At 37.3% G+C, this 12,663-nt stretch overlaps 1 protein-coding gene across 1 annotated transcript in view; it reads left to right on the top strand.

Moving 5' to 3' along the window:
- Positions 1-11,338, top strand: part of ROS1 (ROS proto-oncogene 1, receptor tyrosine kinase) — a 127,099-nt gene extending 115,761 nt beyond the window's left edge. Inside the window, 2 exon segments of the mRNA XM_073219445.1 lie at positions 419-582; positions 10,062-11,338. Of these exon segments, the coding sequence (XP_073075546.1) occupies positions 419-582; positions 10,062-10,369 (472 nt within the window). The 3' untranslated portion in view covers positions 10,370-11,338.
- Positions 11,339-12,663: the final 1,325 nt, after the last annotated feature.

Raw genomic sequence — 12,663 nt, 5'->3', positions numbered from 1 at the left:
TAAATATCAGTATGGCTTGGAGTTGCTTTAGATTTTGGTTTATACATCAGTACATGAATGTAAGGTCTTTTTAATCTTCAATCATTTTAATAGCTGATAGTTTCCTCATGTCTTGAGCAAACATTTCCAACTGTTTATTTATCTATTTACCTGGGTTAATAACTAGATTAAGAGCTATTAAAAAATGTCAGTGTTTCTCAAAGAAAGATGTTATCTAATAAAGTTAGCAATATTGCAGGCCACTGTTAAATAAGAAGCCAAAGATTTTGTTCAGGTTCATTTATATTAATTATGGAAAACTGGCAATAACTCAAATTCTTTTCCTTCTCAAATGACCTTACACAGACTATCAATCAGTAATGGTTGCCTAAAGACATCCTATCACCAATTACTTTCATGTCTTTACCCACATATCCAGATGGAATTTAATGACTTAGTGTTGGGCTCAAGAACCTGACCAAAGACCTACTTTCCACAAAATTCAAGACCAGCTTCAGTTATTCAAAAATTTTTCCTTAAATACTATTTCTCAATGCAGAGAAGAAGCAAGCCCCAGTGGAGTCATAAATAAAGGTTTTGAAGGTAAGTTTGATTCATCTTCAGAATTTTCTGGATTTCTCTGCAGTGTGAACAAAACAAAGTTTAAAGGGGATGTACACAGAAGACATTTTATGTATCTTAGTATTTTACACAAGACAATAATAATTGCTTATTGTACTCCTTTTTGAAAATAATTTGATTTGTGCACTACATTAAAAAAAAAGAATAGTGATATGGCCCCTGAAATTATAGTCTAAGGTGGTAAAGAGGTGAATTAACATGTTAGATTATATTTTCATGAGGTCTCTTCCCTTCCCATCTACCCCTCACACCAGCTTTAACCTCAGATGCATAACTGAGTTAATTATAGACTCTTAGTTATAGTACACTATCATCATTGATCTATGCAATGCTCTTCTTTCGTTTGTTTGTTTAGTCCCTTTATCTCCACATTCTTTCTTGTTCTATTTTCTTTCTGCCCTTTCCAGGCAACCTTTCCAGTGTTTTTAATATGTATCTTTTTTTTTTGAGAGGGCATCTCTCATATTTATTGATCAAATGGTTGTTAACAATAATAAAATTCAGTATAGGGGGGTCAATGCTCAATGTACAATCATTAATCCATCTCAAGCCTAATTCTCATCAGTCTCCAATCTTCTGAAGCATAACGAACAAGTTCTTACATGGAGAACGAATTCTTACATAGTGAATAAATTCTTACATGGTGAACAGTACAAGGGCAGTCATCACAGAAACTTTCGGTTTTGATCACGCATTATGACCTATAAACAATCAGGTCAAATATGAATATTCGTTTGATTTTTGAACTTGATTTATATGTTGATCCCACATTTCTCCTTTTATTATTATTATTATTTTTATTTTTAATAAAATGCTGAAGTGGTAGGTAGATGCAAGATAAAGGTAGAAAACATAGTTTAGTGCTGTAAGAGGGCAAATGTAGATGATCAGATGATCAGGTGTGTGCCTATGGACTAAGTATTAATCCAAGCTAGACAAGGGCAGCAAAACATCCACGGATGCAGAAGATTTCTCTCAAAGCAGGGGGGGTGAGGTTCTGAGCCTCACCTCTGTTGATCCCCAAATTCTCACCTGATGGCCCCCCTGCGACTGTGCCTGTCTTAGGTTGTTCCTCCCTTGAGGAATCTTACCCGTCTCTGGCTAACCAGTCATCTTCCGGGGCCATACAGGGAAATGTAAAGTTGGTAAGTGAGAGAGAAGCCATATTGTTTGAAAAGGTTAGCTTTTTACTTCTTTGCAGATTTATGCCCTGTGGCTTCTATGCCCAGCACTTGTCTCGAGGTATCTTTACCACCTGGAGGAATTATGATACTCGGTAAATTCGATATGAGGCACGAATTCTATTTAAGGGTTGTAATTAGGAAGAAAGAAGAAAAGCTATAGATGTAGCATATGGAAGGAAACATGGGAGGATTGATTATTTCTTTGACATACTTTCTTGTAGAGTACCTTAAGTATGTATAGGTTTTAAACTACTAACTAATTTGCACACACATTTTAATATGTATCTTTTTATTTTATTTGTATGTTTTCCTGCAAAATGTGTATTGTTTTGTATGCACACATGCTGCTATGTTGTATAATCTTGCTTTTTTCATTAAGCATTGTGTTTTCAAGAGCCATCCATGTGACTATGCTATGTATATATCTAATCTGTTGCCTCTAACTCCTGCATAAATCTGCTATGATTATTGTAGTGGGTCATGCCTTGCTGAAGTCTAGTTTGATTCTACCACCTCAGTGTTTTGGTAAATATGAATAATCTTCTGGAACCATTCTATTGTGATAGACAGACTAAGTTCTTTAGTTCAATGAAGAGTGAAAACTAGAATTAAAGCACAGTAGCGTTGTGCCCAAAGTCGCGAATCCCAGAAGACCACCAAGGAGCCAACACCGATGCAAAAGCAAAGAGCCTTTATTCAAGCTAGCTCGAGCTCAATCTCTCATCTATACCAATGCAGTGGCAAGATGCCAGAGAAAGAGAGCTAGTTTCAATACCACAAAGGTTTTATGGGGTTCTAGGGCAGTTGGTGGGGTGATGGTTGTGGCTCTGGCTGATTGGCTGGATCTAGGGGTAGTTGGTGGGGTGATAGGTCGTGGCTCTGGTCAATTGACAGGGTCTAAGGGTGGTGGGTGAGCTCTTTGCTGAATGGAGAGGAGAGAGACCAAGCTCTGATTGGGTGAAATAGGATCCAGGTCCTGATTGGCTGAGGTAGGATCCGGGTCCCAATTGGCTGAAATAGAATCTGGGAGCTTGCCCTTTCAGTAGTTATTTAATTCATTTTCAAAATCAGATTTATAACATATTTGCCTAATTGGCTGCAGAAAAATGAATTTTAACATGATTCTCTCCAGCAGCTTCTTCCTGTCACTAAAAGTTCACAGGGTCCTTTGTGGATTCAGACATTCTTACTTAAAAATAAACATGCAAGACAGGCCATGACTCAGAGTCTCTCAGAAACTAGGCCTTTTAGTCTTTGTAGTGACTGGTTATAAGATGCTGATGTCTGTTATGGAGTGATCTCTCTACTGCAGCCCATGGGGAGACCTCCACCTTGAGTGATGTACTTGACTAATAGGGAAAAATAAGAAGCCCAAAGATGACATCTGCTCTTCCTGTTTCCTGTGTTTCCAACTACATATTTTGGGTAACTTTGGATCCATGACATGAATGGAGAGGAGACTCTGGTCATGTGCCTTGTCTAACCTAATAGCTGACAGATTGGAAAGGGTTGAGCTTGTGTCAGGTATGCATCAGAACTCTCCTCAGATAAACTTTGGTAATAGTCTCACACTGGCTCCACCTGCCTTCTCCAGCACTGAGCTGATTCTGAGGGCCAATGGCTGAGCCCTCAGGAGTTACAAGGACTTCAGCAGCCTCATCTGTTTGGAGGGAACACTTGCCTGTATGAAGGTCACACGCGATAAGGAAAAGCATACTGTAAGCCATTCTAGATATTATTGAGCCCTTATTTTTGACACACTAATGTATTTCTCAATGAAATTTCAATAAAATTTAAAAAGTATTTCAATTTTTGTGCAAGGCATATTGTATATCACTTGAATTTAATGTGTTTCATTGGTCTGTTTTTTTTAAAAAAAGAGGTAAACATATTTCTTCCACTTGAGAAGCTAGAGTCAGTTTCTTTAATTTTATATGTAAAGTTTAAAAGTGAGCATGGCCTTTATTGGTTGTCCTAGTCTTAGGACCGTGTCTGTACTGTAGGAAGGGTGGGTGTCCCTGGTTCACTACTGAATAAAACTGTTTTGTTCAAGCCATTTGAATCTGCTCCAGCTTGGCCTGGTTCTTACTGGTAGTAACGTAACATATGGAAACTTCAGAGGAACACAATCCAGGGTTGTTTACCAATGTGTTAAATGAGATCTTCTGTTCTTAAGAAAGATAAATGGCAATAATTGGATTGAATTGAATGTGTAGATATCTGAAAAGGCCAGCAAAATGTAGTTTTGCTTACCTGGCATTGAAAGAAGGTTTGTTTTGTTTTGTTTTGTTTTTACTAAATCATTGCTCATATTTCTAGAAAGCAACACTTAAATGGTAAGACTCTGATTCAAGATTGTTTGTGAATATCATTTTCATAGACCTAATAAAATTAGGCACAATCATTATCTTTTTAAAGGTTTAAAATACAATTTTTGTTATTTTACATTAATCATAAAAATCATACCTGAATTATAAAAGACTCCTGATTCCTTTTCAGGTTTCCTACAAACTTTTCCATTAGTTAAATCTCAGTAACTGCTCTTATTATATTATTTTATAACTGTATCCTCATTTTAAAGATCTTTATTATATAAATAATGTTTATTGTTAAAAAATACAAAATTACATAAGCAGAGTAAAACATAAAAGTCTCCCACTTCCTATCCTTGCTCCTCAGCGTAGCCATAGTTAGCAATGTTGTTATATTCTTGATATGCATATACAACCATTCACAGACATGTTTATTTATGTATGTTTTTATATGTCCTGGCTGAATACAGAGATAAAACTTAGGTAATCTAGAGAATGAGTAGGGTATAGATTCTCTGATCACTCTATACCATTATTTTTTCTTACAGTGAGTTTATTTTTAAAGATTTGGTGAGCAGATGGTTTTATGTTACATCTTCTATCAGAAGCCAGGAGGCATTCTATGTTGCCACTGTGCGGGAATCCATGTTCTGTGGGAGTCCAGAGGCAGGATGCCAGATCCAACCGTATGGCAGAGGGAGAGGCAATAAAAGTCACTGGGAAGATTACCTCTAAGCTGAGTTCTGCAGGGAGGTGAGAGAAAAAGTATTTCAGGAAAGGAGGAGCCATATATAGGAAGGGAATAATAGAGAATGGGGTGTTCACAGAACTGCATGTAGTTTATTACATGTGATGGTAGGAAATGGCAAGGATGAAACTAGAGGTTGTAGTGGTGATACTAATCAAGGAAGAAGTGAAAATTAATGAAAGTTGAATTGATGAATGATAATAGGTATAGAAAGAAAGAAATGCAGCCCAGATTTACTATGGAGGTAAATCTAGCATCTAATTGGGTGAAGAAGAGAGAAGGGACAGCGGTGAATCCCAGCGATATGTGAAACTAGGTGAAAAGCAGTGCGCCTCCCAACGATGGGGTGTAGGAGGAGTGTCAGCTTTGGACGTGTTTGGCTTGAGCTGCCTGTGAGAAAAGTGGAGGAGCACAGCATTCAGTCGAAAGGTCTGTCCTATAAATATAAGTAGTTGAAGTCCCGGGTGTAGATGAGGCCATTCAGCTAGAATGTATGGAATAAGGAGAGAAGTGAACAGTGAATGTACCCGGAGAACAGCCAATACATGAGAGACTGATGAATAAAGATGGTGGGTCTGAGGAAGAGAAGCCAGAAAGGGAAAAGGAAGGTCATAAGAGAATATTGTTCTGGAAATCCAATGGACAGAGGCTCCCTGAATGAGGGAGTGGTCCCATGCTGCAGAGGTTAAGAGTTTCAGAGGGAGGCAACGATTTTGCAGTTGATTCGTATTTTAAAACCCAATTCTTTATTCAAGGAATCCTTTCCTTCTAATGTGTACAGACATTTTACAAAAATCACAGAGGTTCCTATAATGGGTGTTAGAGGGCCTGAGAGCTTAGCTTTACTTTAGCCTCTACCAGAAATCCCCATGATCCCTTAATAAAATCTTTTTACCATGTTGCATTACCTCATTCACCTATAGGGCTGAGAGAAGCAACAAAACTCACACTAAATATACAAAACAAAACTATTTTTTGAATGGCTTTTAATTGCAATATTAACTAATTTTATTTTAGTATGTTTGTATGTGTCACTCACTGTAGTAGGTAGCTTAACTCATTAAATTCTCACGATAGCCCCATGACATGGATATTATTATATTACCACTTGACCGGTGAGAAGACTGAGGTTTATCAACTTGCACTTGGTCATACTGCTGAGGGGCTGGAGTCTGGCTCTATCCTAGAGCATTTCTCTCAGCCTTCACAGAGACATGGCTGTGCTAAGGAAGCTGCCTGCACATTTTCTCCCCAGTTTGCCATCAGAGCTGTGCTGTGCAGCTAGATACAGTGAAAGAACTGATTACTTATGGCCTGCTAGAAAAGATACACCAAATTTTCCTGGTTATTTAGAGTCCAAGTCATTGGCAGACTGAACGAAAATTCTAGATAATATTCAAAAAAATAGAGAAGCAGACATAAATATGCAGAATAAAAATGTAGAAAGAGTTTAACAGGAAGTACAATCAAACTTTGATCATTTAGATAGAAACAAGCAATTCTGTGCCATGATAGATACATAATTTCAGTGGAAGAGAAATTATCTTTCTATTATTTACAATGAATGTAAATCCTGAAGATAAGGAATGGAAAGAAATAAGGAAATTAATAAAATTTGTGATAATTAAGATGTGACTGAACAACAGGTGCAGAGAGAAGAAACAGCATGCTTGAAAAGGACAGAAATCCTGAGACAGTCCCTTCAAGGGAAGCCTAAACTTACTTTCTTAAATAAAGACAATGTGTTTAATAATAGTTTGCTACTTTGCAGACTAGTAGGCATATTTAGTAAAGCAGTAAGATATTTGTCTTCACTGTTATTGTCAGAGATACAAAAGAAGATAAAGGCACTGGAAGGACATTTTTGAAAAAAAAAAAGGGTATTAGGATTACAAGGAGCAATAATACTGTGCCTATCCTGTGGTCCTACTGACCTAAAGGGGTAGACAGGGGATAGAGAGAGAAGATTAGTAACATAACTGGGCATCTAGTAAAAATATCCCAGTGACTTCATCCAAACATTTGTGTAAACATCACCTCATCAGTCCCAGAGAGTTCTACAGGAAACAAATTTAAATGCTCCTCTGCTGTTCTAAACATAGCCAGTCAGCCAGCATATGTCTTGTCTGTAAATACCCTGTCTTGCTTGGAAGTCTTTATTTTAAAATTTCTTTCTTAAAGAGAGGGTTGCTGAGAGCATGCTGTCTTTGTTCAGGACCTCTGCTTTGAGGTCTGACCTACAGGTCTTCTATTCAGTTTTTAAACAAAATAAACAAACAAAACACTCCCCTCCTCAACATCTCTCATGCTTAGTTTGCTTAAGCAATAAGAAGATGTACTAATTGCTGAAAGCTTGCCAGGGTCATATTACTAAATATTGCTCTGAGTACTATAAACCAATGAATTAATTAGGAAAAAAAAGATTTTCCTTTGGCATATGGTACCAGAATTTGTAAAAGAATTTATTTGCTTGATATAAAAGTTTTATTTTGCAAATAGTTCAACAATAGGCAAAAAAATTAAAATCAAGTTTTTGGTAGAAAGTTTCCCAATATATGCTATTTAATGGGCTAAAGACATGGCACTGAGGCTCCTGATAACATGAATAACTAAACTTCTATGTAGTGCAGATTTAAGTTTTGAAATTCTAACTTTCCTTTAGCCTAATTTCTTTAAGCCCTTTAGGAACATCCTAATATCCTCAACGATTAGCATCACTGGAATATTTTAAATTAAATATCTTTTTTCTTTCTAATATTTTTTGATATTTTCTATTGCTGTTATACAGCCAATTATTCTTACACATTATTCTCAATGCCTATTAGTACATATTGATGATAATCACAGCAGTAGGATCCTTCCATAGATGTTCAGCACTTGGGCACTAACAAAACTTGGCATCTGATAAAGTTATTTCTATGAGGGAGTATTTTGTGACACAATTTGGCTATTCATGTGTTTTGAAACATGCTATAATGATGTTTGACCATTAAAGAGGAACACGAGGTAATGCCCGAGCCTGTGAGCCCATAGCTCACCCTCTTGTTCTTCAGCAGCATGGGAGGGTCTGTGCAATAAGACAGAACAGGGACAACAGTTCATATGCCCTCATAATAAAACAAACATTGCAGTTCAGGTTTGCAACTTGATAAATAGGTAGAGCCATTAAATTCCACTGGGAAAAAATATGTACATTGGTGCTTCCCTTAGTCCTTTGAAGTTATTGCATTTTCTCCATATTTCTATATAAATTCATTCCAAGTAAGCTGGACCTGGGGATACATTATGGCTAAGTGCAGAAGGCTGGCTGCTCAGCAGGCTTCATCCTTGCTATACACATATGTTTGAATGTTCTCTTGCAGGAAGAATGATGAGAAAAAGAAGGACCACCACTTAGCAACGGAAAGTTTTCTGATTTGTAAAATAAGATAGTTTGTGAAATGACAATAGTATTTCTTTTTTTTTGACAGTAGTATTTCTGATCATAAATTTTTCATCCAGGTGGTAACACCCACAGATTGGAAAGCATTGATAAAAAACGAACATCCCCCACAATATATATTTGCATTTTTATGTTTATATTGTATATTTGATTGGAGAGCATTGATAAAAAACGAACATCCCCCACAATATATATTTGCATTTTTATGTTTATATTGTATATTTATCTTTTTGACTAGCTAGAATTTTGAGAAATGTTCCAGAAACTCTGCGATTAGGTTTCACCAAGAACTCTTACACTTCTCTGGAAGAAGGTCAGCAGTTAAATAGAGAAAGACAAAATAATATGAGCATAATTGTGAAGAAGGCCAGTTACCCTCTGGCTTCCCATTTTTCTGCTGCTTCCTGGCCCACACACATCTCAAGGATTCCTGCAGGGCACACTGCCCTCCACATGGCTCCTCACACTGCATGGCAGCTCTGCCCTCCCCTGGGGAAGGGTGAATATGAGGGCACAGACTCCAGCCAGTCTGGGTTCAAATTCCAGCTCTGTGACCTTGGACAAATTAGTTAACTCCTGTGTGCAATTTCCTCCCTTGTTAAATGAGGGGTAAAACTAGTATCTATCTAATAGAAGAAGGAGTTAATATGTATAGAGCTTAGAACAGTACCTGGTACCTAGTACATACTCTAAGTGTTAACAATAACGGCAATAATAGTAATCATTATCATATTTCAAGTCATTTTCCATCTCTCTTAACTCTGCCATCAGAACTAGCCAGGCCTATCCATTCCCTATCATCCTTTTGAGGTGATAATCATGCTACTTTTAATTGATTGGCTAATTATTGTTAATGCTGCTTGTCTCAGGGAGAGAGTTGAAGGGGACCAGCCACACTGGCTGCCTAATTGATCCTCATTCCACACTCAGCACCCTGCTGACTCGAGATCCTTGTTTCTGCTGTTTTCTCTCTCTTCAGTGTTCTTCCTAAGGTATCCACACAGTGAATCCTCTGCTTAATTCAGGTCTCTGCTTGAATTTTACCTTATTAGAGAGTACTTTGCTGACACCTCATCTAAAATAGCAACTCCCTCTACTATCACCATTATTTTCTTGCCCCTTTTTCTGCTGGATTTTCCATCACAGTGCTAATCACCACCTGACATAGCTTAGTTTATTGACTGTCTCCTCCCACTAGAATGTAAACCCCAAGTGCAACAACTTTGTTTCATTCATTGTATCATTAATACCTAGAACACAGCCTGGCATGGGGTGGGCACCCATTAAATATTATCTTAATAAACTATTAAATAATTTAATCTAAAGGAATATCTCTTTAAAGGTCGATATTTTGGCTGGTATGGCAGGATGAAATGGTAAGCATTATAGACAGAAAGGGCCACTGTAGAGCCACTTAATTCCTATCACAAAAGCTATGATCTGTTCCACCTGTTACGGCAGTTAATCACCTCTGCTCCCTCACCACACTTTATATATTCCTTTATTATATACAGCCTATATCATCTTCTATAGTGATATTTCTGCTCCCTTCCTGGACTGCAATAGCGTCAAGGACAGGGAGCATATCTTGTTCCTATTTGTGTTCCCTTGTTGGTGGTCCTTGTTAATGTTTGCTGAACCAATGTATAATGTTAATATTACTGTAATTCTTATTCAGAATTTTATGACAAATGTGTATTAGAAATAAAGGAAATCAAGTAGACGCTAGAATAATTTTTATGTTTTTTTCACAGATCATGGCAGCACAATTTGTTTGAATTCAGACGACATTATGTCAATTGCACTAATGGAAACCAAGAACCAAGAAGGGTTAAACTATATGGTACTTATTCCAGAATGCAGCCAAGGTGAAGAAAATTCTGAGGGTCCACTAGGCTCCAAGGAATCTGATTCTTGTGGTCTGAGGGAAGAAGAGAAGGAACCACATGCAGACAAAGATATCTGCCAAGAAAAACAAGTGGCTCACTGCCTTCCTGGCAAGCTTACAGGCCTGAACTATGCCTGTCTCACTCACGGTGGATATGGAGATGGGTTTGATTAATAGCTCTGTTTGGGAAATGCAGAGTGGAGATAAACACTCCCTTTAAGTAGTCACTGAAAGAAAACCTTAGTAGAATGATAGATGTGTGGGGGTCTATGACTCTGAATTAACACAGCTTCCGAATTCCTAAATTCTTCTTTCTGAGAGCCATTTGGTTTCAGTTGTGACAATCCCCATAACAACTGCCTGACCTTCGGCAGGGTTCTGAGGTGAACCGCTACACTTTTGGAAAGCTTAGCAAGCCTCATGAATCTGGAAGGGAAACTGCTCCCCCTCTCTCTTGAGGTCCCTAAGGCCATTGCCCATCCTTCAGTCTGGGCTGTAACAGAAGCAATTTGGTCACATACAGACAAAATAGCTATGTTCAGGGACCTGAAGGAGGGGCATGAGAAGTATGCTTAGGGGGCCTACTGAATTACAAATTATTCCCGAATTTATATACACATAAAAGAAGAAGTGACTAAATACATATACAGAAGAAACCATCACCTATGACAGGAGGAATCATTTGGAAAGCTATTACTACAATAAAATATTTAATGACTACTTTAAAATATTTTGCATTTTGGAAGCTTGGGACAGCGGCTTTAGTCATATGGAAAATAAGACCATGAAGATCTCTAAATTCTGAAGTTTAACATTCCACAATCTTTTGAGTTGTATAAAAATCACTTTGTGACTTGTGTGCTGTCATGGAAATTAGCTAATATAAAGATTGTTTTCATCTGCTATATCTATTTTATACACAAAATACTTAAGATTGTATTTAGTATCAAATTACCCTTAAAATTAAATAAAAATGATTATATAATGCTAATCCAAGGTCTTATTTTTTAGCCACTACATGAAATAATAAATATATAAATGAGAACTATTTTAAAAATTCTTAAGAGAAACGCTTTGGTTTAAAGCCAGTCATTTTTCCAGTTACCCATTGAAATCTGAAATCCTCAACTGCTCTAACATCAACACTAATGAAGGCATTTTGTGTGTTATTCAGTTGCAGTATTCAGGATATTTGCTAGATATAGAAGACACTTTGATTATAGCAATTGCTGAAAACTGTGGAAGAGGATCGTGTATCCATCTACATATTGGGTACTTTCGTTCATTTTTAAATTTGCCTGTTGCCTGAGAACTGTAGAGATGATTGGATGTATGGTGAGGAACACAGGGCAGTCAGTGTGTCAGTTCTGTGGTGAATAGTCCCTGAGTACCTGTCCAGGGCTTGTAGCCATTCTGTTATATCTGTCATTTTGTTGAACGAGGCAGGATATTTTCTCTCTGATCTTCTAACTTTCTAATGGGCATTTATCATTCTTTTTGGTAGCTCAGCTCATGATGCCCCTTCCCTGATTGGGGAATTCCTCCACCTTTCTCTTCTGGGTAGGAGCTATGTTCCATCTGCTTCCCCGAGATCTCTTGCAGTAAGAACACAGGCATGTGATCCCCACCACTCAGACACACCCACCACAGGCTTCTAATCAAGAGCTAAGGAAACAAACAGAGACCACAGTGAGTCTTCTCTGTTGAAGGTGGCAGCTGCAGTTGGTCTGGCTCCTGGCATCCTGGAGCCTGCTGCCTGCACCAGCTGGAGTAGCAGACTGGACTGGTTCTGCTGGCAACTTGCAGCCAGTGCTTCCAGCCAGTGCTCCCAGCAACTCCAAATCTCGTTTTCAAACTCTCGCAGGAATTCTGTGAGCTACCTCCATATCCTTTTAATAAATGTTTTCTTTTAAATCAGCCAAAGTAAGTTTCTTTTGCTGGAAATCAGGACTTTAGCTCTGCCTGTGTCATGGACATTTATTTTGGAATACACAAAGGGATCATAAGTGTTTAAAGAATTGGATTTTTAGTATTTACATTTGTATTACCATTTGGACAGTAGAAAAATATATAGAATATCTGAGGCAAACAGCCCATAAAAATATGATCTAGCTATTATACATATGTGCAAATTAGTCTTTTTTATAATAACATTGGTAGAAATATTTAATGCAAAATGAAGCAGACAGTGACTGAAATCTCATAGGTAATATTATTATAGATAAGAGTAATCGATAAAATACAAATGACTGGTATGGAAAACTATGAGTTAATTCTGAAAAATTAAATTTTGTAATCAAGAAGAAAAAAATTGTCAATGGCTAAACATCACACTTGTTAAAATGTATTTTTCACTAAAATAAAAATTTCACTCAAAATTAATTATTAAGGATAAAAATATTTTGATTTATTTTTTTTATCTGCAAAATATGACCTTGGGATATTAGACTTGGGAGAAACAGTATCTC

The sequence above is a fragment of the Manis javanica genome, chromosome 13 (assembly GCF_040802235.1).
Source record: "Manis javanica isolate MJ-LG chromosome 13, MJ_LKY, whole genome shotgun sequence".
Classification (NCBI taxonomy): domain Eukaryota; kingdom Metazoa; phylum Chordata; class Mammalia; order Pholidota; family Manidae; genus Manis; species Manis javanica.
This window is presented reverse-complemented; position numbering and strand designations above follow the sequence as displayed.